The 27,371-nt window shown below is 48.5% G+C and overlaps 2 protein-coding genes across 6 annotated transcripts; both read right to left on the minus strand.

Moving 5' to 3' along the window:
• Positions 1 to 1,406: 1,406 nt before the first annotated feature.
• On the minus strand, positions 1,407 to 3,424 carry ap5s1 (adaptor related protein complex 5 subunit sigma 1). The gene is made up of 3 exons (XM_067243653.1): positions 3,182 to 3,424; positions 2,346 to 2,637; positions 1,407 to 2,088 (listed from the first exon to the last, which is right to left on the minus strand). The coding sequence occupies exons 1-3, from the start codon at positions 3,361 to 3,363 to the stop codon at positions 1,960 to 1,962; spliced, it is 603 nt and encodes a 200-aa protein (XP_067099754.1). The 5' UTR covers positions 3,364 to 3,424; the 3' UTR covers positions 1,407 to 1,959.
• Positions 3,425 to 8,858: 5,434 nt separating this feature from the next.
• Positions 8,859 to 15,776, minus strand: cdc25b (cell division cycle 25B). 5 transcript variants are annotated; one of them, XM_067243697.1, is made up of 15 exons: positions 15,119 to 15,769; positions 14,826 to 14,908; positions 14,529 to 14,580; positions 13,206 to 13,247; positions 13,084 to 13,117; positions 12,881 to 13,000; positions 12,674 to 12,784; positions 12,376 to 12,495; positions 12,127 to 12,204; positions 11,802 to 11,981; positions 11,346 to 11,441; positions 11,031 to 11,093; positions 10,765 to 10,863; positions 10,434 to 10,679; positions 8,859 to 10,280 (listed from the first exon to the last, which is right to left on the minus strand). In XM_067243697.1, the coding sequence occupies exons 1-15, from the start codon at positions 15,325 to 15,327 to the stop codon at positions 10,140 to 10,142; spliced, it is 1,674 nt and encodes a 557-aa protein (XP_067099798.1). In that variant the 5' UTR covers positions 15,328 to 15,769; the 3' UTR covers positions 8,859 to 10,139. The 5 variants fall into 5 exon arrangements, with proteins under 5 accessions (XP_067099798.1, XP_067099797.1, XP_067099795.1 ...); XM_067243696.1 differs by having other exon boundaries at positions 12,127 to 12,207; XM_067243694.1 differs by having other exon boundaries at positions 8,860 to 10,280; positions 12,127 to 12,207; positions 12,376 to 12,516; positions 15,119 to 15,767.
• Between the last annotated feature and the right edge of the window lie 11,595 nt (positions 15,777 to 27,371).

The raw sequence follows: 27,371 nt of genomic DNA on the forward strand, positions 1-27,371 counted from the left end.
GACAGAGGGTGAAGGGAATATGCCATTGAAAATAACGTGCAATAAGTTCTGCTCTCACACCTGGGAACACACACATAGGAACACTAACACTGGGAACCCACACCTGGGAACCCTAACACTGGGAACCCTAACACTGGGAACCCTAACATTGGGAACCCTAACACTGGGAACCCAAACCTGGGAACCCTAACACTGGGAACCCTAACACTGAGACCCCACACCTGGGAACCCTGACACTGAGACCCCACACCTGGGAACCCTAACACTGAGACCCCAAACCTGGGAACCCTAACACTGAGACCCCACACCTGGGAACCCTAACACTGAGACCCCACACCTGGGAACCCTAACACTGAGACCCCACACCTGGGAACCCTAACACTGAGACCCCACACCTGGGAACCCTAACACTGAGACCCCAAACTTGGGAAGCCTAACACTGGGAACCCTGACACTGAGACCCCACACCTGGGAACCCTAACACTGAGACCCCACACCTGGGAACCCTTACACTGGGAACATTAACACTTCAATAACACGAACATGTTGTTGCATGAGTCAAAAAGAGGGAAAAATAGAAAAATAAGGAGATTGATAAAGACAGAGAAACAGAGAGATGAAGAGAGAGAGACAGAGAGATGAAGAGAGAGAAATAGATGTTGACAAATAAGGAGACAGAGTGAGTTACAAAGAATGAGAGAGATGGAGTGAGTGTCATTGAATGTGACACTGTCATCTTCTGTCTGGTCAGCTGGACAGAGATCATGATGAGATAGGGGGAAAAACAGGTTTCTACCCCCCCTCCTCTCCTCTCTACACCAACCCCCACCCCTCCTCTCTAGTGACCACCCCATCTCCCCCCTACATACCCGCGCTGCACACACACACACACACACACACACACACACACACACACACACACACAAACCCCTTAAGGACCTCTGATGCAAGACAAACATGGGAGTAGCGCAACGTGTGACATGAACCTCCACACAGGTCAGATTGTTCTCCAGTAATGGGCCAAATACGAACATATTTGTGGGGTAGTAATTGAAATATCTTATCAAGTACTCACTCTGGGGCCTCATCAATCCAGATCCTCTCACATTGCTGTTTCTAAACACTAATCCTATCCACACACTGACTGCGGTAGAATGAGTATGAGGTGGTTAAACATTTGGTTCATGAAAATATTATCCGTGAACAGCACTGAATATTTCATCCTTCTCTGTTTTAATTGAGTTGTGAGGGTGATGGAGGCCACTTCTATCTGCAGTGTGTGAAAGACAGTCCTGTTCAGACTCAACAGTCTAAATGGGTGGTTAAACGCTGCCCCCCAGTGGACAGGTCATGCTATTACCGCCACAGTTCTGCAAATAGAATAGAAACAAAAACAATAGAACAATACAATACAAACAAGTTTATTAACATGAATACATTTTTTACCAATATCATTCAATTAGAGCCACTGCTTCTTACATAAAAGTTTATTGAAAATCCCAAGTTGAGGTTCCTCCCTGTGTGAATGTACTGTGTCCCACCCTGAGGCAGCATGTTCCAGTCAGAAGGGATGGTTAGCTCAGGTCTTAGAGCAGGTTTGTGCCTCCGCGGGCTCGGAGCAGGGAACAAACACAAGGCAGTACTTGTGCTTTCTGAACAGGAACTTAAGTCTTCACTAGAGAGCAGCAGCACCTCCTGTTGGGCAATGATGGAACTGCGCACACACGACTGACTGAGGCCATTATGCCCAGCATGAGCATGGACTCCCTCCTTTCATGTGACCTACCTTCCCAATCATGTGACCTGCCTCCACCCTCAGGTGACCTACCTCCCGATCACGTGACTAGCGCCCAGTCTTAGCAGTCCTCTAGCAGGACGCCAGGCCGTCACATCACATGGTTCACTTAGTTTACAGTTGTGGTTGGTTCCGTTCAGGGTCTGATAACCCGGTGCCCGGCCTTATTTGGTCATGTAAGCGGCCACTTCCTTGTCCAGCGTTTGCGCGAGGCGGTGGTTGAGGAAGAGCAGCTGGCCGTGAGGAAGCAATCGGTCTAGGAGGACGTCCACGCGGTCGCTCTTCAGCAGGACCTGGCCCGCACAAAAACACGTCAATAAACCCCAACTACAACGTAGATCGGCCCTAACCCCAACCTTCCCTTGCTGTGTGTAGTAAGCCATGGTAGGACCAATCAAAAGGCAGGATAAAATGTTAGAATGTATAAAAGGCTAAAGCCGGAAGAATGTCAATGAACAATGGCACTATAGGGCCCATTTGCTCCGTACTGTCACCTACAATATTATTAATTCGTTTTTGTTTACTGTTCTAAAGAAAGTGGAGCACTGACCTCGCTACCTGCTCCCAGCATTCGGAGGTTCTCCAGACAGTGTCGGGTCAGGTTCCGCAGGGTTCCCTCAGCCAAAAGGAGGTTCTCGTGCGGCTCGCACACCAACGTGAAGCCGAGGCTCTGCACCCCGAGCCACAGCGCACTCCTCTCTCCGGAGAAGGGCTCGCCCGCCCTCAGCCGCAGAACTCCGCTGTCCGCCTCCTGGAGAGCCACCGCCTCCTCTCCCAGCACCGTCTCTACCAACACGCGTCCTGACGCCTCTCGGGAGAGGGTCACGGCGCTCCGCACCTGCCTGCGAGCAGACGATGTTGATGTTCGTTTGAACGTGGCCAATTGTGTAGACTAGGCTATTCTAATTATCTGTAGGCTATCCTTGTGTAGGATTTGGAAACTAGACTGTAATTAACATTATTTATGGTTGGGTTGAAAAATAATAAATGATGTACTTTGCTATTATAATTACGACTCCATTATGTTCCCTATATGCCCTAGATTTACCAATCCAGTCATTTTTAGTTTAAATGTCTTTACTGCGAACGGGAATCAGTTTTTGTCTGGAAGTCACGTGCTGGTACAGGTCTTGTACCAAATTTGGTGATCTTTCGAAAACTGACCAGGGGTCGCTGTTCTAATGGCTTGCCGATGTTAGGGTTAGGGTTAAGGCTCGAACATTTGCTGAAGAGTAAAAGTAACTGTAACTGTAAGCCATTAGAACAGCGACCCCAGGTCACAGTTTTCGATATGTCACCGATTTCGGAACCAAGTTCCTCGTGTGTAGAAAAATATACTTGGTTAACAAATCTTATTTGATTTAATAATTCATGACAATCGCTCACCTAGCCACGACGGCCACCTGCTCCTTCTGGAGGAGGCGTCTGTGTTCCGGACCGAGCTCGCAGTCATTACCACTCAACACGCTTTCTTCTGGCCCAAAAACACGGCAGTAAAGCACACGGCTCTCGCCCGGCGCCAGTGTGGTGACCGGGCAGATGGTGTGTATTAAGAAACACTGTACCATGATGGTAAATAACGATATATCTGACAGGGTCACTGTTTTCTCAATGCAATCGCTTTAAGTTCAGACAGTCAGTGGGCATGTGATGTTTTGCTTCCGCATTGATCATGTGACCAACAAGGGTTATTTAGTAAGCGAAACACCAGATGGCGCTCTTATATCGGAAAACATAACCTACACCAAAACTACCGATGTGAGGTTTACATTTTCTGACAAACAGAGATCATACTTTTTTTCTCAACCTTATCGTTAGTGAGAAACTTTGCTATGTTTCATATATTAGATGATTTGTTGTTTACAGGGAGTTCTAAAGATGCATAAACAGTAGAGTCAGGCAAAGGTCTCCAGGGACTAGGCTGGGGACTTATTAACTGCTCTGGGTCATTCAGCCTGCCTGCATCTGCTGTCAGCTGCTGGGAACCTTCAGCCCTGACTGCCCGTGGCAGACACTACTGAGCCCTATGAGAGAGCCCTGCCTCAGAGGACAACAGAAAGAAACAGCATTACTGATCTGAACTTACAGATATGTTAGATAGGGGGACAGAGACATACAGAGAGTTACGAAGGGATGAGGGACAGAGAAGGAAAGAGAAAGAAGAGAGGAGAGAGAGAGAAAGAGAGAGGGAGAGAGTGTGTGAGAGAGAGAGAGAGAGTGAGAGAGAGAGAGGGAGAGAGTGTGTGAGAGAGAGAGAGTGAGAGAGAGAGAGAGAGAGAGAGAGAGAGAGAGGGAGAGAGAAAGAAAGAGAGTGAGAGAGTGAGAGAGAGAGAGAGAGAGAGAGAGAGAGAGAGAGAGAGAGAGAGAGAGAGAGAGAAGAGAGAGAAAGGGGGAGAAAGGGGGAGAGAAGGGGTTGGGGTGACGTGTCGGCACAGCAGTCCAGCGGGCCTCCTCAGACGCACAGGCACACAAAGAGACACACAGAGAGACAGCTGTGACACAACAGCTGCTGCTGGTCACGCTTCCTCCGCTCGGAGGGGGGACGCGGGGCCACCCCTCCCCCCACCCCTTCAGCGACACTAAGTAGAAAGAACTAGCCCAGAGACACCGAGCCATAGAGAAAGGGGCCTCCCCCCTCCCCCCGCCCTCCCGCCATCAGTAAAACAAACCAGCCCCCCTGCTTCTGCCTCCCTATGAACCCCTCCAGGCACGCAGAGAGAGGGGGGAGGCCAGACTCTGGACAGACCTGCTGCCCTGCTGCCCTGCTGCCTTGCTGCCCTGCTGCCCCGCTGCCCTGCTGCCCTGCTGCCCTGCTGCCCTGCTGCCCTGCTGCCCTGCTGCCCCGCTGCCCTGCTGCCCTGCTGCCTTGCTGCCCTGCTGCCCTGCTGCCCCGCTGCCCCGCTGCCCTGCTGCCCTGCTGCCCTGCTGCCCTGCTGCCCCGCTGCCCTGCTGCCCTGCTGCCTTGCTGCCCTGCTGCCCTGCTGCCCTGCTGCCCTGCTGCCCCGCTGCCTTGCTGCCCTGCTGCCCCGCTGCCTTGCTGCCCTGCTGCCCTGCTGCCCCGCTGCCTTGCTGCCCTGCTGCCCCGCTGCCTTGCTGCCCTGCTGCCTTGCTGCCCTGCTGCCCTGCTGCCTTGCTGCCCTGCTGCCCTGCTGCCCTGCTGCCCTGCTGCCGCCTGCATTCCCAGCGCGGTGCAGAACATGACGCAGCAGAAGCTCGGCACTATGGCCAGGTTGGGCGCCGCCTCACTGATAAATCTTGTCTCTGGTACGATTATACCGATGCCTTGCCTCTCTAATAAGAAATCTTGTCTCTAGGACAGTAATGATGAATCTTGTCTCTAGTCCAGTAATATTAATGTGTACATTATATTCTTTGCACGTTTCTCTGTGTGCATGTTGGTACCTGTAGACACGCACACATTTTTCAATAAGTGCCTTACATCAGTGAGATCAAAATGTCACAAGCATTCACTGACAATAATATGTGAATTATATAACCTGATCAGGGAAATGGATCCTGTTCAGGTTCTCTTCCAACAAAACAGCAAACTGACTCATATGCTAAGTAAAGCCTCAGGTTCAAACACAACCACATACCAGGAAATGAAAGCACTCGGTGGTGAAGTGTTTTCTAAACTATCTGAACCATGGGCCCAGCTATGTGTCGTGATCTAACCCATCTGAACCATGGGCCCAGCTATGTGTAGTGATCTAACCCATCTGAACCATGGGCCCAGCTATGTGTCGTGATCTAACCCATCTGAACCATGGGCCCAGCTATGTGTCGTGATCTAACCCATCTGAACCATGGACCCAGCTATGTGTCGTGATCTAACCCATCTGAACCATGGGCCCAGCTATGTGTCGTGATCTAACCCATCTGAACCATGGGCCCAGCTATGTGTCGTGATCTAACCCATCTGAACCATGGGCCCAGCTATGTGTCGTGATCTAACCCATCTGAACCATGGGCCCAGCTATGTGTCGTGATCTAACCCATCTGAACCATGGGCCCAGCTATGTGTCGTGATCTAACCCATCTGAACCATGGGCCCAGCTATGTGTCGTGATCTAACCCATCTGAACCATGGGCCCAGCTATGTGTCGTGATCTAACCCATCTGAACCATGGGCCCAGCTATGTGTCGTGATCTAACCCATCTGAACCATGGGCCCAGCTATGTGTAGTGATCTAACCCATCTGAACCATGGGCCCAGCTATGTGTCGTGATCTAACCCATCTGAACCATGGGCCCAGCTATGTGTCGTGATCTAACCCATCTGAACCATGGGCCCAGCTATGTGTCGTGATCTAACCCATCTGAACCATGGACCCAGCTATGTGTCGTGATCTAACCCATCTGAACCATGGGCCCAGCTATGTGTCGTGATCTAACCCATCTGAACCATGGGCCCAGCTATGTGTAGTGATCTAACCCATCTGAACCATGGGCCCAGCTATGTGTAGTGATCTAACCCATCTGAACCATGGGCCCAGCTATGTGTAGTGATCTAACCCATCTGAACCATGGGCCCAGCTATGTGTCGTGATCTAACCCATCTGAACCATGGGCCCAGCTATGTGTAGTGATTACCACAATTTGAGATTGAGCATTTGAGCATTTTCCTGTGACTCCAGTGAAACAACAGGATGTGGTTTTAAACACGCCCCCCAGCAGCACAGGCACAGTGAACAACGAGCTGTTAAAAACACAGGAAGAACCTGTATTATTGTATTATTTCTGGCTCACTTCAGAGGATTGTTTTGTTTTGATGGGCAGGACGGATTGCTCCGGAACTCCTGTGGTCATCCTCACAACTGCGTGGGAAGGGATCTGTAAAAGGTGCTTCATGTCTCCTGTGTTTCTCATGCTCGGTTGATTCGACAAAGCCACATGACACAACTCTGCCACCCTCACCCCAGCCCACAGCCCACAGTGTTGTGCTCTCTGTGCCTCACCCCTGGGGGAGGGCTGGGAGCTCTGCAGAGCTGGGGGGAGGGGTGGAGGGTGGAGAGGGGTGTAGTCGGGGAGGTCATACAAGGGGAGGGCGGGTGTCAGTTGACTGTCAAAGTCAAGAGCTGGTGAGTGGGTCAGAGCAGGCAGAGGGGGAGCTCTCAGCCACACTAACCTCTTCATACCAGCTCTGTTTGTTTACACCAAACCAAACAAAGCCAGCATGATGCCGGCCTGAGTGATTTTAGATGCTGAAGCATGCTGCCATTCTGGAATCAGAGGCATGACGTCAGTGTCGTTGCTAGTGTGTGTTGTCACGCCATGCCGGCTCTCCCTTTTAGACAGACGTGGTTTAGCTCTGTAACTACCTCCACCACCGTCTCAATGCTGGCTCAAGAATTACTCCTCATTCCACGTTTGTACCTTTTATACAGAACTGTGAGGTGGCATAAAGGCGCAACATTCCCACCTTGAACAGGCTGTGTTAAAGGGGCTACTGTGTATGGGCCTTTGATCAGTTCCCCCCTCCACCTTCCTCCTTGGGAGGTGTCTGAGGGTGGGGGGGAGTGCTGGTTGGGGAGGGGGGGTACCAGGACAGAGTGGAGTGAAGTGAGAGATTAGCATAGTTAGAGAAATGGACAGAACTACAACAACAGAAAGGAGCAGAGTAGAGTGGAACCAAACTTTATTGATCTCACGGGGGAAAGTGCCAGAGGTAACAGCAAAATACAAAATATACAGTATAGGAGAATACAGCATTTGTAGTGTGCGAATACTAGTAGTCCTTAGCTCGCCGTCTAAATGTCAACCGACTTGAGGAGTGTAAAAAATCCCGGCCTGGCTGCAGCTAGCAGCTAGCAGCAGAGCCCTGACCGCCACAGAGGGCCAGGACCCTCCCTCCCCACTGCTCCTGGCTACAGGTGGGAGACAGCTGCTCACTGAAACACTCACGAGGAAATAGATGTTTTGGTTTGAAAAGGCGGAAGAGCGTAAGCATGTCGCTGAACAGGAAGCAGCCCCAGAGATGCTGAGTGTGTGTCGAGGGCTTCGTCAGCCCTGGTGGAGACAGCCTCAGTATCCACCCGTCCACTCTCACATCTGCTCTGTTCAAAAACACGTTAGATCAGACAGATCAGATGGGGACGCCTGTAGCTCATTGGTAGAGAATGGAGATGGTTATAGCTCATTGGTAGAGTATGGGGATGGTTATAGCTCATTGGTAGAGAATGGAGATGGTTATAGCTCATTGGTAGAGTATGGGGATGGGTATAGCTCATTGGTAGAGAATGGGGATGGTTATAGCTCATTGGTAGAGAATGGGGATGGTTATAGCTCATTGGTAGAGTATGGGGATGGTTATAGCTCATTGGTAGAGAATGGGGATGGTTATAGCTCATTGGTAGAGAATGGGGATGGTTATAGCTCATTGGTAGAGAATGGGGATGGTTGTAGCTCATTGGTAGAGAATGGAGATGGTTATAGCTCATTGATAGAGAATGGGGATGGGTATAGCTCATTGGTAGAGAATGGGGATGGTTATAGCTCATTGGTAGAGTATGGGGATTGTTATAGCTCATTGGTAGAAAATGAAGATGAAGGTATGTTGCTACCTAGGTGTCTGCTACATACATTCCTTACTATTAATGAACAATATTGTTTTGCTAGACAGCAGCTAGAATTTCAATGATACCATTGTTTTGTTTTAGGGATATATTGTCACACCATCTAGTAACAGACTTCCTTAGCACCAACCACTGTCGCACTGGACACTTCTAGTCCTGGATTATCTGCAGGGCCAACTATGTGCACTTCAGCATGTTGCCTGGATGAAAGCGTCTACTGAATGAAGTGAAATCTTGAACCACGGCAACATTTCAGTTGGAGCTGCACGTGAGCTGCTTGTTTGTTGCTAGTTCGCCATCAGCCGGTCGTCAGCGCAGGCAGCCCCTCTGCACAGCTACACGAGGAATGGGAAGTTATTCACGTTTCGAAATACTTTGGCAGTCGGCCAGGAAGGGATATCCAGTTTTTTTTAACCAGACCTCACGTGTTCCCAGCACGTGACGCCCTATCACCACTCCCTCCCTCTCCCCCCTCCTTTGCTCTTTACTCCTCCCTCGCTCTCTGGTAGGGCACATCAGCTTCTGCATGCATTCCCCTCTCACTAGACAGGAATGTGTGCCTAAGCGTCAGAGTACATGCGTGTTTGTGTGTGTGTGAGAGAGAGCCTACGCATGTGTGTGGGCACGTTCTCAACTGCCTAACCCTACTCCAAGGTCGTTCAGAGCGGGAGGATTTGAAAAAACAGGAAGTGCAAAGAGCAGCCGTGAGGCAACCATGTCAGTGAACAGCCACCACCCTCCTACCAGCCTGGACAGACGTCCTGTAGAAGCTAGAGAACTGTGGTTAGTAAAGACTGCTGTTGTCATTATTAAATGGGGTAGGCAATGTTGGTCACCGAAGAAAATAGGCACAGTCCTTTTAAATATGAGATTTTTTATTCCAGAAACTCCCCCATAGACAGGTACAAAAAAATTCAAGCCACAAAGCCAACTGCACAAAGCAACACCATTCTGTAAAAAAAAATAATCGAATTAAAATAATAATCGAATTAAAATAATAATCGAATTAAAATCACTTTCAAAAATCCGAGGTCTCTTGTCAACAATCTTGACATGTTGCTGACCTGCAGCACGGGGAAGACAGGAGAGCTCGTTCTGGAGCCGCGCTGAGCTCTGAGAACCTTGCCTCCTCTCACAGGACACAAGCCGTATCCAAACCGCCTACGTCCCCTGGGCTGGCAGCCAGGAGGTGTGCGGGTCTCAACCCTTTTAACTTGGTATTGGCAGAACTGGCGCGTACACACAAACAAGAGAATACAAAATCCTAACGCATTTAAAAACACAGCACCTCACAACCTAAAAGGGATATTGAATTAAGTGCTTAAATAGGGCGGTAAACAACATACAAAACATACGGGGGGGGAATCGGAAAATCTGTCCAGTGAGACTTGAGTGAGTTGAGGGAGGGGGGGGGCAGCTGTAGCATCGGCAGAGCTGTAGCGGGAGGCTACGAGTGGTTACGAGCACGGTGTGTGTGACATCCCTGTGCTGGGAGCATGTCAGACACATCTCCGGGGGGACAAATGGCAGACGCGTCTCGGAAACACTGCGCGGGCATCCATCCCAGACGGTGTTCTGTGGTTCAGGTCGACGACAAACGTGGCAGTGAGGGGTTGAAGTTCTGGGCTGTGAGGTGTGTGTGTGTGTGTGTGAGCGCTGTGTGTGTCCTCCTAGCTTCTGGAGGGGCAGTGTTGGGAATCACAGCTTCTTCAGACAGCTGTACAAGGGGGGGGAGGATGGATGGATGGAGGGAGAGTTGGATGGAGGGATCACAGCTTCTTCAGGCGGCTGTACAGGTCTCTCTTGCTGCGTTCTCCGGCCCAAGTCCTGCTCTTCAGACGGAACCTCCTCAGATCCTCCTTGAAGTCCTCATGGTGCATGGGCCTGTAGGCCTGGGGCTCGCAGTGGACCTGCGCACACACACACACACACGTCAGGCTTCCTATCCTAGTGGGGCTTGACCCGACCATTCAAAATCCTGTTCTCTAACCACTAACCCTCTCTTCCCCCCCCCTCCCCCCCTCCCCCAGAGCAGCGACGCTCAGCTCCCCCCAGGGTAGTACCTGGAAGTGGGGGAAGAACTCCTTGTAGCCCCCCTTGAGGATGTAGAGCTCCGGGTAGTGCAGGGCGGGGTACTCGTTCATGGAGCGGTCGCGCTCGCGCACGAAGCGGCACATCCTGGGGCCGCGCTCCGACGAGAACTCGCAGTGGAACACCAGCACCACGCGCTTCTCACACGACGACGGCAAGATGGGCCTCCTCAGCAGGAAGTCCTCCACCTGCTCCTCCTGGTGCAGGTTCTGCGCCCCCTGGAGGAAACACACACACCCACGCGGTTAGCAGGCTGGTCCCGCTCCAGGAGGAAGGGTGGGGGGGTGTGTGAAGGTGTCTCACCTTGATGTGGCCCCCCTCGTACTCGTAGGGGTAGCGGCAGTCAATGACGATCAGCCGCTCCACCGCGTGGCTGAAGTGGCCGCTGAGAGACGCCTCCATCTGTTGACCAATCACAACGCACGTCAAGCCTCCACACGCTGGGCTGACCCTCTCTCATTGGCTCGGGGCGAGAGCACGGTGGGGGTTGTGCAGGAGATAGTGAGGTTGTGTGAGAGAGAAATGATCTCACTACTTCTGGAGTGTGTGTGTGCGTGCGGTCTTCTCACCATGTCTGGGGTGATGTATTTCAGGTCCTGGTGTTTCCCGTCCACAGTGGGAAGGACAAATGGCTGCGGAAATAAATCAAATTAAATAAATGGGATTGGTTGTGATGGCAATGAAGAACAGCCCTGCTCCCCATGTCCCTGCTCCCCATGTCCCTGCTCCCCATGTCCCTGCTCCCCATGTCCCTGCTCCCCATGTCCCTGCTCCCCATGTCCCTGCTCCCCATGTCCCTGCTCCCCATGTCCCTGCTCCCCATGTCCCTGCTCCCCATGTCCCTGCTCCCCATGTCCCTGCTCCCCATGTCCCTGCTCCCTCACCTTGGTGAAGTCTCCTATGAGCTCCGCCACCCCTCCGTCCAGCAGCTTCTCGATCTCCACGTGGCAGAAGGACTTGGACCGCTGGACCTGGCACACCTGCAGAGGGTTATACCAGGGTTAGGGGTGGTGTAGGGTTATACCAGGGTTAGGGGTGGTGTAGGGTTATACCAGGGTTAGGGGTGGTGTAGGGTTATACCAGGGTTAGGGGTGGTGTAGGGTTATACCAGGGTTAGGGGTGGTGTAGGGTTATACCAGGGTTAGGGGTGGTGTAGGGTTATACCAGGGTTAGGGGTGGTGTAGGGTTATACCAGGGTTAGGGGTGGTGTAGGGTTATACCAGGGTTAGGGGTGGTGTAGGGTTATACCAGGGTTAGGGGTGGTGTAGGGTTATACCAGGGTTAGGGGTGGGGCCAGGACAGGAATAAGGGGTGGTGTTGGGGTCCAGGGGGCTACTGACCGCATGGGGGGAGAGTGGTTCCTTCTCGGGGCTGGCGTAGGTGCCGGCCAGGCTGCGGCGTCTCTTCACCCTGACAGGGGTGTTTTCGTCCCGGGGACGCTCCGGACGCTTCAGGGCCCCGCGCCCCGCCGGCAGGGAGGGGGAGCGGAACAAGCCCCGAGGACGACAGCCAAACACAGGCTGAGCAAGCAAGGCACAGAGAAACAAGCCAGTAATCAATACAGGATGTGGGGGAAATACATACTCATTAGTTACACCAATCCACAGGACCAAATAATTGTGTATTATTACATCTAAAGAATCCTTCCATGTATCAGCAACTTACCGAGTTGTCTGAAGGGGAGTCTGCCACTAGGGGCGCTGTCAGCAGGCTGGCCATACCCTGGGGCATGTTGGAGTCATTCTGCTGGGGGAGGGGAGGGGGGGGGGGGGGAGACCAGAACACCCAGGTCAGGACAGAAGTAACAGAGACTGGTTGTTCAGGCTCTCTAGGAAAGCTAACAGACTGGTTGTTGCCATGACTATGGTTGTTGCCAACTCGTTCCCTCCCCTCCCTCCCTCTCGCCAGCCTCACCTCCTCCAGGGGGTCATCCATCACGTCCAAGAAGCCGTCATCCTCATCGCTGGTCAGCGAGCAGGTGAGGGACGAGTGCCTCAGGACCATGGGGCTGCTGTCGTCCAATGAGCCGAGCCGCTGGAAGGGGGGCGGGGACAGCTGAGCGGGAGACCAACATACGATCAGGTTAATAATGTGTGTGTGTGTGTGTGTGTGTGTGTGTACCATGAGGGCCAGGGCAGAGTTGGCCCTGCGTGTGTGTGTGTGTGTGTGTGTGTGTGTGTGTGTGTGTGTGTGTGTGTGTGTGTGTGTGTACCATGAGGGCCGGGGCAGAGTTGGGCCTGCGTGCGAAGGCCTCCCTGTTGTTGAAGGAGCGTCTGCGATGCTTGGACACTGGCTTGGCAGGCTTCTTGAACTCAAAGCCCTCCTACAGGAACAACAACAACAACAACAACAACAGCTGTCAGTCAGCTGCTGGAAGCGGACATCCCTAATGACGAGATCTAACAGACGCAGGCCTGACCTCTGGCAGGTTCTCCTTGTCCCCCTGTCCTGGGCAGGAGGAGGAGGGGCCGAAGGCTCCATAGCGGCTGGGGTCGGGGTCCGGTCCTTTCAGAGCGGGGCTGTGGCCCAGCAGGTGCATCTGCAACAACAGGAGACAGGTTAGGGGCTGTGGGGGGCCATGGTGGGGGTGCAGGGAAACCGAGCAGATGCGTTTCAACTTACTGGTAGAGATTGGATTCTCCTGATGGGCATTTTCCTATAAAAACAGACAGAGAACATCGGATTAGCAATCCTGACCTCGAGAGCAATAGAGTGCAGCGAGAACGGTGGGTTTGGATACTCACTGGTTAGCGACTCTGCCATTCTCCTGGACGGCCCTCTCAAACCTGCCGGGGGAGCACAGAGGAGGAGGTTAAAAACACAGCAGGTGAGGAGAACTGTTGAGAAATCCTGTGAGCTGCAGATTGAAGAGAGTCTGGATGAGGACAGTCTGGACAAGCATGATGAAGCTGTCGGTTGGGCAGGATGGGGGGGGGGGGGGGGGGGGGGTGTACAAACATTTGCACACTGAGCCTTGATGTATTGAGAGAGCATGTACAACAGTTGAGAGTAGATAGATAAGTGGTGTCTGCAACATTGCCCACCTGTATGCTAAACAAGCTGCATTGAGGGCAGAGTGTAGAAAGAGGGGGAGGGGGGGGGGGGGTCTGCTAATCTACCATATGCCTGCTGGAGCCAACCACGCCAAGCCTTCCTGCAAGAGCTCTTTGTTTGCCGAGTGGATAGAGAGAAAAAGGAGGGGGTTATAAGGAGTGCGTCTTATTCAATGGGGGGGGGGGGGGGGGGTGCTATAGTAAAGAGTAGGTGGGGGGGGGGGGGGGGGGGGGCATTCATCAGCCCCAGCACACAGCCATGCCCCCATTCCTATTGAAATCACAAGGCACGAGAGTGTGCCGAAAACCTGAGGGGGGGGGGGGGGGGTCATTGAATCCTTCCACCCCGTCCAGACAAAAAGGAGCACTGAAGCAATTAAACAGCTGTGCTGAGGACCCTGCTCTCAGCGACGGCCGTCGGACGCTGGCAGATGTCAGGATATGCATCCAGTCAGCCATGAAACCAAGAGGCCACCCAGGACAGCAAGTCAAGATACATAAACCTAACCACCAGATAACAGCGTTCCTGCCACCACATGAAAGCTGCTATCGAAACACAAATAAAGTATATCTGCCAATTCCACGATATGCTCTCAATTTCAAACGGTCAATTTTTCACATATAATTAAGTAGGCCTATGCATTCTCTCTCAGAACACAAGTGCTGCTTTCGTATCCAAAACCCAAAGGAATAAGATGTAATCAATCACTGATCAATCCCCTTATTACCATACAGATCATCTTGATTTATGACATCCCAATCTCCTCACACAAAACTGGAGGAAAGTTCATATAAACTTGATCATCTCATCTACTTAATAGAAATAAAGGACCCCAATTTTAATCCCAACGGCAGCCCTGGTTAATCCCAAAGCACAGCAGTGTGTGTGTGTGTGTGTGTGTGTGTGTGTGTGTGTGTGTGTGTGTGTGTGTGTGTGTGTGTGCGTGCGCGTGCGTGTAGCACCCCAGACACAGAGAGTGAAAAGACCAGATATGGGGAAACCATGCAACTTACATCTCCTCCACATCAATGGAATCCATGGGACTGGGGGAATCCATACCGAGGCCTGAAGAGAAAGGCAAAGACACCTTAATCATGCCTGACCACAGGGCTGGTGAACACAGGTTTGGGTGACTAAACACATGCAAGCGCAGAAGATTCAAAAAAACATTCAGGAGGTACTTGTACATTCATTAGCCTGTGGCCTATAAAGCAGACACAGAACGTGAGAACACCATGTTAACTTGCAATGACTAGCTTCACACAAAATATTTCCAGTCATTACTCATCCCTATTCTATTCGAGTCTTACCAGCATCAGAGGAAGCGTCTGAGGCAAAGGAGGGAATCTTCAGCAGAGGCACATGCTTTCTTCTTTTGGGGGTATCACATTGTCTGGAAACAGAGGTCAACCAAATGAAACAACATTAATAACTGCTCACAAAACCATGACTGCAATCAATCAGTTTAAAGGCAAATACACTAGATAATTTGTTGGCTTCGCAAACCAACAAGCTGGTACACTGGCTCAGAGCTAACAAGCTAGTTAACAAAGCAATGAGGCGCCGAGTGGGCTAACTCTTTTAGATACCAAAGCACACTTACCCTCCCAGTCCCGCTAGGTTGTTCATGTTTAGAGCCAGATGGGTGACAGGGGACAGCACAGTTGCAGGTCCAGGCGAGAACAGATTCTTCATACAGGGGGAGGTCGTGTTTCCCAACTCGGGCAGAGACAGAGAGGAAAGCCGGGGGATTCCATCAGGCCTGCGGTTGCTGACGGGACTGATGTCGCCCGTCACTTGATTTAGATCCATTTTTGGTGAAAAGTGCAAGTATTTTTCTAGCACGCTAGTTAATCGGTGCTCCTTCAATTTTGTCTTTTCGTGTGTCAAAAGAAGCCTAGCTACCTTAAGGATATAAGCGAGTTAGCTGGTAGCAGCTAGCCTAAACCGAATCATGAAAACATTTGTATACAATTGTACATTTGCAAGTAACGAACGAATCCAAAATACGCATACGATTTTTGTAGTCACCGTCCATAAAACCAATAAAAACTCAAATACAACTAGCTACGATCACTACTGCTAAAACCGCATCGTTCTCCTGTCAGAGAGCTGCACACCAGTGTACTCCCTCTGACAGCCCTCTTCTGAAGAAGAAATACAGCTGCTCGTATTTATGTTCAAAATAGAAGCTCACGAGCGGTAATCCTGCTGGCCAGTCAGCGACATCGTTACATCCAGTGCGACCAATCAGACCGTGTTCTCTTGTTCTTCTTTGTCCGTGCATGGAGAGACTGGGGGAGGGATCACATTTTCTGTGACCAATCAAAGCTGTCGTGGCCACGACGTTACCCAATAGAAGGTTCTACCCGGTCCATGGGAGTTTACTGGACACTTTTTCCCGCGGAACATTTGAAGAGTCAGCTGAGGCTCCCACACAAACAAAAAGCCAACCACAAAACAAGAGCCGATTAAAGAGTCATAGTAAATCAGTCAATTATTTTTCCTAATATATTTCTTACATCCATACATTTTCTTCTTTTGTGTCACTCCAAAAATCCTGGCTGAATGACCACCCACTCCCACCCAAAAGACAACACTAAAAGCAAGTAGGCTACGGTAAAGGAGATTTAAAAAGTAGTTAAGTACAGCAATACATAGTAATACATTCAGTAGTGCATTTTAACGCTTTACAGGAAGGACTAATGTATCAACCGAAGTTTTACCAACAATGCAAACGAAAAAAACATCCATCCTTGGCACTCTTTTTAGTTTAGCACATTACCGCACTGATGTCTTCTTATGTCATGGCAACCTAGCCCCCCCTCATTCTCACCAAGATGGCTGAAAGAACAAAAGTTTAGTTTCTCACTGCTTGACTGGAATGAAATAGAGGTCTCAGCAAGCAAACACGTCTAACAGCCACTGCCCTCAGCCATAAAACTAACAAACTGAAGATTAGGTTTACTAGGTATCAGTCATTTAGTCTATACTGGGTAGAACAGTCATTTAGTCTACACTAGGAAGAGCAGTCATTCTGTCTACACTGGGTAGAACAGTAATTTAGTCTTTACTAGAACAGTTGTTTAAAGTGCTTTTCATAAAAGAGGCCTTGCAGCGTGTTTTGTGTTTCTGTGTCTCGTGTGCTTATTGTTTCTGGAAATTGACTTTACATGGATGGAAACAAAACAAGAACATGAGGACCTCCACAGTGAAGTCTGAGCCCTGAGCACTGTCACTGAGGTCCTAGAACAGAAGAGAATAAAATGTTACTGTCCATCTAGAGTGGTGATCTTTCTTTGGCATCACCTTCTATTAAAATATAACATCAATCAATTTAACATTCAATAAATACATTCTACATTCAGTCTATATTCCCGATTTTTTAAAAGAATATGAATGTATTTACTCACAACTGAAATGTTCCCAGCTTTGCAGAAGCCTGCTTGCAGGCTTCTGCAAAGCTGGATAACGACCCATTCATTTGAATCAGGTGTGTTGGAGCAGGGAAACATCTAAAACATGCAGGACGGGGGTGCCCTGAGGACCAGGGTTGGGAACCACTGCACTAGAGAGAAGAAACAGAGACAGTTTACTTTGTATTTAGTCGACCAACAGCGCAAGGAACAAATTATGAACAGAATCATAAGCAAGGGAAACTCAATTACTTGTCTCTCTTTAGAACGCTGGTATCCACTTCCTCCTCTACATGGAATCTGGTTTGAGGAAGGAGACATCACATCACAGATTTGGAAATGAAAACCCCTGTATCATGATTTTTTTTCTCAACTACATCGATGGGGAAATGTATTGCATAGGAGAGATGCTAAAGAAGATATCAGCATGTGCAAGGATACAACATTCCCTCCAGGTGTCAAGGGTAGAACTCACGGTGAAAGTCTCTCAAACTACGAGAAATATGTGTAAAACACACTCCTTGGCACTGAACACTGTAATACCATTAGAACTGTGCAATTCTAGTCCTTGATGAACTTCTGTTCTTGCTATGTGCATTATTTGTACGTCACTTTAGATAAAAGCATCTGCTAAATGAATGACTATAGATAACTGTAGAAAGGCTTGCAGGTTAGTGTGAACACATTCCTATTGTTTGCTTCATAGTCTCTGGAGGACCCGTGTAGGTCAGCGGGATGGTGTTGTGGCCGTGGAAAGGATCAGAGTGGCTGGCCTTACGAATGTTGATGAGGTTTAATGAACTTATTTATGGAGTGACAAGTACAGTTGTGTGACGCTGTGACACCCTCCTCCCTGTGTCGGAGCAGAAGAAGAAAGGAGAGCCAGAGGGGGAGGGGGAGTGATCCTGCCAACACCTCCTGTTCAGACCACACACAAACGTATCGTCACAAACACACACACACACACACGTATAGTCGCACGCAGACATACAGACATACTCACACACATACAGACACACATACACACACATCCACCAACAAAGACTCTCGTACACACACGTACATACACACAGACACACGCAAACACACCAGGCCCATGGTCGAGAATGCTGAGACAGGCAGTGACTCATGCCAACCTATGCGGATAAGGTGGGGATGCACTGGAACACTGACCTAGAATACGTATGCTCATCAATGATTCCCTCCATAAGTGACCTGTTTAACCACCTGTGATTAAGGTAGGCACACGCCCAGCTAGGGGACGCAGAGCACGGCAAATAATGACTTCCTGAACTCAGACATTCTTCTACTCGCGGTTCTCACAACCCAGGCACACCCAGCCCCCTGCCTCTCCACCCACAGACGACCTCACCCTGCTCTGAAAGGCCGTGGGGTTGAATGTGAGCAGAGTGATCAACTCGGGGCTGTCCGCACGTTTGCATTGACATTCGGCTTCCTCTAATCTGAGTGTATTATTGCAGCATTACCATTAGCACCAGTTCACAACAGCACATTTACACCACAAGTGCCTAGGAGAGGCAGCATGCAGGAACCAGCCAACCACATGGAGAGGGCTGACAGTTAAACATGAGCCTGCTTTTACATAGGGTTGTTGCCATCGTTGAGCACACCTCAACAATGCTCAAGAACTTCCTCTATGGGGTCATTCTAACTTACTTTGTGGTATGCCTGAGATTTATGCATTTGACATGTTTTCAAGGTAAGGTTGAAAATGTTCCTCCTCCTCTGTATTCTCCATCAAGGTTGTAACTATCACTAAGGGTGCATGTAGGGTATCTGCAAGAAGCATGAAGATTTAGGAGGAGTAATTACTGATCAGTATTTTTTTAAGTTGAGTCACATTGAGTTCCAGGTTGTAATGCGTTTTCTTATGATGACAACACAGTTATATTCTATTCTAAATGACAAATATCATCAGTGAGATTCTTATTTATAGTGTCGCAATGCCCGGCAATGCCCTCTGACCCCATCTTACAATGGCAACATCCCGTAGCCACCCACCCAGCCCCCAGCCCCCAATAGGACCAGGGTATCAAGTATTTAGCCTTTTGCCTCCAGACCCCACTAGGACAGCCCCCAGCCTCCAGACCCCACTAGGACAGCCCCCAGCCTCCAGCCCCCAACAGGACAGCCCCAAGCCTCCAGACCACAATCTCCAGCCCCCAGCCCCCAACAGGACAGCCCCCAGCCCCCAACAGGACAGCCCCCAGCCCCCAACAGGACAGCCCCCAACAGGACAGCCCCCAACAGGACAGCCCCCAACAGGACAGCCCCAAGCCTCCAGCCCCCAACCTCCAGCCTCCAACAGGACAGGCCCCAGCCCCCAACAGGATCGGGCCCATCCTCCAGGAGTCAGGAAGGAGAGCCCAGCTGCTCCTGGAGGCAGATGGACAGCACAGAGAATGCTCGTGCCTCTGGTCGAGGAATTCTGGGGGGATGGAACACAATAGAGGGGGAGGGAGGGAGGGATGAAGGCAGACGGAGGTGTAAAGGAGCTCTGAGCAGAGCCAACAGGTCCTGACAAAGACCTGAGATAGCAGACGTAGATTTGGGGGAGAGAAGTACAGAAGTACTTAATCTACTTAAAAAATAAATAATTATATGTAAAAACTGTTAATTTGTACTTATTTACTCATTTATAGGCAATCACACAGAGGCTTGTGTCTCTTTCGCAGGTCCTGATTTACATGATTATACATTTGAAACGATGCCAAACACATGCTTGTTACTTATACAAAACATACATAGTAATAATGGTTTTAAATGGACATATCTTACTTAGTGACTAAGATTTAGATAATAAAGTTAGACATTACTAACTGACTTGGCTACTCTAACTAGCAGCCCCCCTGAAAGTGGGTCATCATTCTCACCCTTACCCCTCTGTCTGAAGATGTGTGTGTGTGTGTGTGTGTGTGTGCATGTATACTCGTGTGTATGTGCCTACATACGTGTGTGTGCATTCGGACATGTGTGTGTGGATGTGCATGTGTGTTCTGTGCTCATCAAATATGACATGAACAAAGACAATTAGCAGTTAATCTGCCCATCTGTCAGTGGAACGCCATCTCAAGAGGATGAAGAATGAAGTAAAATATTAATATGCTCAACTGACACCCATCCTGTTTTAACACAAAAAAACTCCAAATCTATTCCTCACTAAAACATTGAACTAATGATGGCCGGACTACTTTAAGTACAAAGGCTGTCTAGTTACAGTGCTATGTATGGATTTCCAACTTAGGCCTTTGACTTAACACGTTGTTTCAGTTAATGAATTAAAAGTGTGTTCATAGGATTTGTATTTTTTTGACAGGTTGGGTGAGAAAACCCTTATTCACACACCGCATTCCTAATTATTATGCAAATTAGATTGAAGTGTCATAAACATGAATTTTTTTGTTTTTCAAATAAATTCATCAATGGTATTGTGCCTCAGGACTCTTTGGATCACTGAAATCAATCTCAGACACCTGTAATAATTAGTTTGCCAGGTGAGCCCAATTAAAGGAAAACTACTTAGGATGGACGTTCCACATTATTAAGCAGGCAACAGGTTTCAGGCAATATGGGAAAGAAAAAGGATCTCTCTGCTGCCGAAACGTGTCAAATAGTGCAATGCCTTGGACAAGGTATGAAAACATTAGATATTTCACAAAAACTTAAGCGTGATCATCGCACTGTGAAGAGATTTGTGGCTGATTCGTGAGATGGCTGAGCAGTTAGGGAATCGGGCTATTAATCAGAAGGTTGCCGGTTCGATTCCTGACCGTGAAAAATTACGTTGTGTCCTTTGGCAAGGCACTTCACCCTACTTGTCTCAGGGGAATGTCCCTGTACTTACTGTAAGTTGCTCTGGATAAGATGACGAAGATGAAGTCGCTCTGCTAAAATGACTAGATGTGATTCAGAGCACAGACGAGTTCGTGCAGATAAAGGCATATGGAGGAAGGTTTCTGCTAGACAAATTCATTGGATTAAGAGAGCAGCGGCTAAAATGCCATCACAACATCACACAGGTATTTGACGCTGCTGGTGCCTCTGGAGTCCCGCGAACCTCAAGGTGTAGGATCCTTTCATTAGCCCCCCAAAATAATTGTAATTTAAAAAAAAACATTTTAAATCTAAATGTGTTAATTTATCTTCCTAAAACCCACTAGAGAACACTATTTAAAAGGATATTTAAAAAAAAAAATCTGGGGGAACATGCCCCCAGACCCCCTAGTTTTGCTGGGTCACATGAAAAATAATAGCTTTTATCTAGGTTCCCAAAAGTGGGAACCTACATTCACCACTGCTCCAGAGGCTTGCAGTTGTGCATAAACCTACTATACGGACACCGCTAACCAATGCTCACAAGCAGACTGGGCAGACTGGGCTCATTGATCTGCAATGGGCCCAGAAATACATGAAGACTCATTTTCAAACAGTCGTATTTACTGATGAGTACCGTGCAACCCTGGATGGTCCAGATGGATGGAGTAGTGGATGGTTGGTGGATGGCCACCATGTCCCAACAAGGCTGCGACGTCAGCAAGGAGGTGGCGGAGTTATGTTTTGGGCCTGAATCATGGGGAGAGAGCTGGTAGGCCCTCTTAGGGTCCCTGTAGGTGTGAAAATGACCTCGGCAAAGTATATAGAGTGACCAATTTCTTCCATGGTACAAAAAGAAGAACCATGATTTCCGTAGAAAAATCATCCTCATGCATGACAATGCACCATGTCATGCTGCAAAGAATACCTCTGTGTCATTGGCTGCTATGGGCATAAAAGGAGAGAAACTCATGTGGCCACCATCCTCCCCTGACCTCAACCCTATTGAGAACCTTTTAGAACATCCTCAAGCAAAAGATCTATGAGGTGGGAGGCAGTTCGCATTAAAACAGCTGCTCTGGGAAGCTATTCTGACATCCTGCAAAGAAACTCTCCAAAAACTCAAAGGTTCAATGGATACAAGAATTGTGAAGGTGATAGTTATTTATTCATTTATATTATATTTATATTTATTCATCTGTCCCCAGCCAGATGTTTGAAGGCCGAATTTCAAAAAACATAAAATTGACTAAAATGAGTCGATAAACAGACAGTAATGTACAGACAAAACCAATTCACATATAAGCAAGAGTTTACCTGCAGTAAGCACATATATAACACTGAGGCACATAGCATACATCAACACTTAACAAGACAAATGCACATATAGGCAAACAAGCAGGACAGACAGTACATTAATGCTTGTGAATCTGATTGGCAACAACCCATTCCTTAAGGCTGTGTTTGAATGTTTTGTACATGTATTTTGTGCATATGTGTGATGGCAGAGCATTCCACGTGCGTGCTGAATTTACAGAAAATGCAGATTTGCTAAAAGAGCTTGACCTATGTGAAATGACACAATCACCTCTTGAAGCAGATCTAGTCTGCTACTTTGAGTGCATTGTTTAATACAATCACTAAGCGGAGGTGGGGCCATACCATGTAACATCTTTAAAACCAAACACACATCAATGAATTTAATGAGGTTCTCCCAACTCAATATATGGTTTTTGAGGATATTGCAGTGATGGTGACTTTTTGGTTTTTAGAGCTTGTTTATGGAGAATATGGATGTATTTTAATGTTGTGTTGCTGGCTTGTGCCCAGCTGGTTAAGCAATAGAAGCTCAAAGAAGGGGTCTTATGTTAACATGTAACTTGCCCTGTTAAGATGTTTTTGATTTCAGTAAATATGACCTCCTAATGCTGCAAACAAAAACAAATGACCATTTTCAGTTCTTTAATATCTATAAAATTCTTTGAAACACTGTTGTGCATAATAATTTGGACCAGTGCATTTGGAGTTTTTTATTTTTGAAAAAAATACTGTTATCATTTGGAGGTTGGTTCAATAAAATTCGAATATACTGTATCTGTTGTTAATCGATCACTGTGTCGTTCACTCATGAAGTGGTCTTTATCCGCATCACTGTGTTTGGGCGCCACTTGTTGGGCAGTAGCAGCATTACACGTTAGGGACGCCCGCGTGAGCAGCATGAACAACCTCACGGAAATCGCGCGATCATCTGCCGATACGATCACGATTGAGCTTCTAACGCATCATTGAGATGTCATTATTGTCCCGCAGTTTTTTTATTTTGTTTCATCATACAGTTTGCTAGCTATTGTAATGGAGATGTAATTTTTGCATCTCTTGGGGGCCCTCTGGTGGCCACGGGGGCCTAAGCAGTCGCTTAGTTCGCTTACAAAGTCTTGGGCTGGCTTTGTAGTGCAAAATATGAAGACCACAAGGGTTCATTTAGGAGCAAGTTTTTTTTTGAGACAGGTCCCTGAAATCAGCTCCTGTTTTTACAACAGGATGACATGGCCTCCACTCTGATGTCCCTGAGGCTGTTACAACACCCATTAAGCTCTACTGTACTGTACTGTTTGAGAGCATGGGAGTTTCTATGTTTAATCGTGGGTGTTTTACTTGTGAAGACAAAGGTGAAGACCAGGGGCATTGTTAGACATACAACTCTACTGGGGCACATTCATATTCCTTTTTTTTCTTCCAAGCTGTCGCACAATGCCCTACTAGGCCATAGAATCTCCCCTCGCTTAACCTACTATACAACAGCTCAGGGACGCAAGTTTGATATCAGCTTTGGCAGGCACATCTATAGTTAATGCAAGCACACATTTGTTTTTTTCATGTAATATTGTTTTTATGTTTTAGTAAAAATAAGATGATCGGTAGGCAGGGCCGGAGTGGGGCCACTTTTCAGTCCGGGAGTTTCAGGCCCAAGACCGGCGACATTTTTTGGCCATTATTTGACCGCAAAATAGTTTTTTGAGCTTTATAAACAGACGTTTTTCAATTGGTAAAACCTTGTCTAGCGATGCCATCACTCCGGCCCTGCTCCCATCCATCCTCCCTGACGCCCCGCCCGTCCTAGCTATCGGTAGCCGATCTGGGAAAACCTTTTGGCAAAGACGGGCTATGGACCCAACCAACTCTATTTGGGAGGGGAGAACTCCTTCACATGGTACAACCCATGCTGAGGCTGAGGTGTCAGAATGCGGAACGTGTGTAGCCTACTTTAAGAGAAGATAGACTAACGTGACAAATGTCAACAACAAAAAAATCTCCATCGACCTCCATTCTGACTTGTGTGCCAAGTCCGACACCTGGACTTCTGGTGCGTGCTACAATGGCTATTTGGCAAGCTCAGAAGAGCGCGCTGACATGCATCGGTTTGTGTTTTCAGTTAAACTGCTTTGATTTTACAAGCGTTGATTTGGATACTGCGTTTATTTTTTCTGGGATTATCAACCTAAATTAGTGCACTGACTAATAAAGTAAATTGTTAAAACTTTTGATTTTACTGGGGCACAGCAGATTTATACTGGGGCACATGCCCCAGTAAAAAGGGTCTAACGACGCCCCTGGTGAAGACCTCTCACCTGGTTCAAGTTGCGTTGATGCACTTCCATGTCTTCACCTGTAGGTGGCGCTAAGCTTCAGGAAATTAGTGTGTGATTTTGTAAGAGGTGTCATTGATAAGTCAGTTTACTTATCAGTTAGTATATTGAGTTTGCATCATAAATCAATTCTATATTTAAGGAGGTAGGATTCCTGGAGGATGAACTATTCTAGTCCTTGGGCAAAGCACTTCACCCTACTTGCCTCGGGGGGAATGTCGCTGTACTTACTGTAAGTCGCTCTGGATAAGAGCGTCTGCTAATTGACTAAAATGTAAAATGTAAATGTATTCAAATGTCAAATCTTGACCTTGCTATCAGCAATGGAAACTGGGGGTCTGCAGATGTGAATATTCCAGCAAGAATACATAATTATAATAATCATATATTCATATACCTATATACATATTAATGGGCCTGTACACATGTTTGTAGACCTATCAGTTTTTCCCTCCAATCATTGAGGTTGTCAGATGACTTGCATCACGTTCTTCCAGATTCTTCCACCAGAGAGAGCCGGAGGTCAGGTGAGACTCCAGCCGTGTCTGCTCCTTCTGCTTGTGTGGTCTCTGTTTGAAGTGACCACAGTCCTCCTGTTAAAGGCCACAAATTAGCCATTGTCCTTTTCTTTTCATAACTTAGAAACACCGGGGGAAATGAGTTGTAATGGCCTCTGTGATGACATCTGTCTGCAGTAATGACCACCGCAACTCACTCCTCTGGGTCTGAGCGACTGCATGCTTCAGGGAGCCGAGATACCTGTCTTTGTTTGGGACTTCACCATGGACACGGGCCTTTGATCTGGTCTTAGTGGGCTCCTCACACGCCGAGGAAGAGATTCCTCCCACGACCCAGACCACTGTTACATTACTGTGATGGTGGGTGGACAGTCAGAGCAGGTGCATGCATGTAGGGCAGGTTGAGATGCATCTGGGAGACTGATGTGATGCAATGAGAGGAGGACACATCACACATCCTCTCCCTGGACGAGGGTCTGTCTCGCTCTGGGACTTCTCCTTCAGTGTGCTGTAACAATGCAGGCCCTTCATCTGTATGGGCGAGAGGTGGGGGGAGGGGAGCAAGAGAAACAGAGAGAGGTTGAGAAAGACAGAGAGAGACAGACAGACAGAGAGACAGTTCAATAACCTCATATTTCACAGCTTGATTCCTGGTTTCCCACAGGCATACAGGAGGGTATAGCTCATTGATTAGAGCACTTGAGTGCAGATCAAGAAGGCACAGGTATCGAAAGTGTGTATGGTTGGGTTATTGCCAGTTATAGCTGTGGGATCATTGCTAGCAAGCAACCGGAAGGAGAGAGAGAGCGTGAGGGCGAGGGAGGGAGAACACAACATTTAGCATAGATAGATAGATAAATAGATAGATAGATAGATAGATAGATAGGATAGAAGAGAGAGAGGATAGAAGAGAGAGAGGAGTAGAATAGAGAGATAGCGGGAGAGAGGAAGAGCGTTGGAAAGAGAGAGGAGGAGGATAGAGATAGAGGAGGAGAATGGAGACACATGACCTCAGTACTCCCCCTCGCCGCCACACCGACCCAGAGCCCCGCCGCAGCCAACGCTACCGAGAGGAGAATCCCACCAGACCCAACATGGCATGAGGAGAGAGAGAGAGAGAGAGAGAGAGAGAGAGAGAGAGAGAGAGAGAGAGAGAGAGAGAGAGAGAGAGAGAGAGAGAGAGGAGAGATTAGGAACATTAGAGAGAGAGAGCAAGTCCTGGCATGCGGTGATTAAGCAGGGATCCATCTCCTTGTAAACAACCCTCCGAGGCCACATCAAGCAAGTGTGGCAGTGATGTCAGCAAACAGTGCCTGTGAAGAGAGGAACCTCCCCCCACCAGTGTGCCTGTATTCAGCCTTCATCCCTCAACCCTCTGATCTGGCTGCTTTCCCTGAGCCATGGAAGCACTGTCTCAAGGACTGGCCCTGACACCCACAGGAAGTGTAAACAGAGGTCAAGTGTTAAAGTCCAACCCGCCAATTCTCACCTCCATTAAAGGGTGTCTGTATACCCTGGACCACCTGGGGTGGGTCTTTCAAACCAGGTCATCTACAGATTCACACATTTCCTAACAGGGTTTTATAGATTTAGGGGATAGTTCACCTCTAGTTTTACTTTTCAGTGATTGTGTGTTTTCCTTTATATCTGTCTGTCATTTTGAACCACGTTGTCTTTTGGGCTGTCATTGTCTATATTCATGACTGTTTTCCATAAAGTTATTTCTCAGAAAGTTGTTTTAAAAGTTAACTTACATCAAAATTATCTTTGGTAGAGGCATGGCATCTCCATGGCAACTCCTAGTGACCTTCCTCCCCTGATCAACACTATAGTGGGTCTGAGACTAAGTCAGCCAATCAGAGAACTGTCGGAGAGATGATCTCAGAAAGGGGATATCTGTTCCATACTAGATCTCATCCCCGGTGGTACTCCAAGCACTGACTTCTCAACCTCTGACTTATACCTTGTCACAAGGTGTGGGGGTGGGGACTGGAAGCAGTTGGCTCTCAATCTCTTTCAGGCAGGCTTCTAGTTAAAGACAGACAATAAATACAGCAGTACACTTATCCTTCGTCTGTCAGGGTGTGAGGAGGGGTAGGACCCAAATGCACGAGAGATGCGAGGCATGGTTGAAACAAGGGTTTATTCTCAAAAACTGGGAACAGAGGGTACTCACACGGACAGGTATGGTAAGGACAAGACAAAGACTGGACACAAAACAGAAACCTAAATACACAGAACCAAACGACACACAGGTGGACACAATAACGCTAACGAGAACAGGTGAAGACAATGACAGGGAAACACTAGGGCAGGACAAAAAAATGAAACGGGGGGGGGCACGGCTGTGGCTGTGACAGTACCCCCCTCTCAAGGGACGTCACCGGACGTCCCACAAGGCCGGAGCAGGTCCAGAGGTCGGCCCGGAGGCAGGGCAGAGG

Source organism: Osmerus mordax, chromosome 9 (assembly GCF_038355195.1).
Source record: "Osmerus mordax isolate fOsmMor3 chromosome 9, fOsmMor3.pri, whole genome shotgun sequence".
NCBI classification, from domain to species: domain Eukaryota; kingdom Metazoa; phylum Chordata; class Actinopteri; order Osmeriformes; family Osmeridae; genus Osmerus; species Osmerus mordax.

Coding starts and splice junctions, on each gene's coding strand:
- ap5s1 (XM_067243653.1), bottom strand. CDS start 3,363: ATGGTACAGTGTTTCTTAATACACACCATCTGCCCGGTCACCACACTG. Junction 2,638..3,181: donor CAGGTGGCCGTCGTGGCTAG/GTGAGCGATTGT, acceptor GTCTGCTCGCAG/GCAGGTGCGGAGCGCCGTGA. Junction 2,089..2,345: donor TGCTGGGAGCAGGTAGCGAG/GTCAGTGCTCCA, acceptor TGTGCGGGCCAG/GTCCTGCTGAAGAGCGACCG.
- cdc25b (XM_067243694.1), bottom strand. CDS start 15,327: ATGGATCTAAATCAAGTGACGGGCGACATCAGTCCCGTCAGCAACCGC. Junction 13,248..14,528: donor TCCATTGATGTGGAGGAGAT/GTAAGTTGCATG, acceptor CTCCCCCGGCAG/GTTTGAGAGGGCCGTCCAGG. Junction 12,208..12,375: donor TGGATGACCCCCTGGAGGAG/GTGAGGCTGGCG, acceptor CCCCTCCCCCAG/CAGAATGACTCCAACATGCC.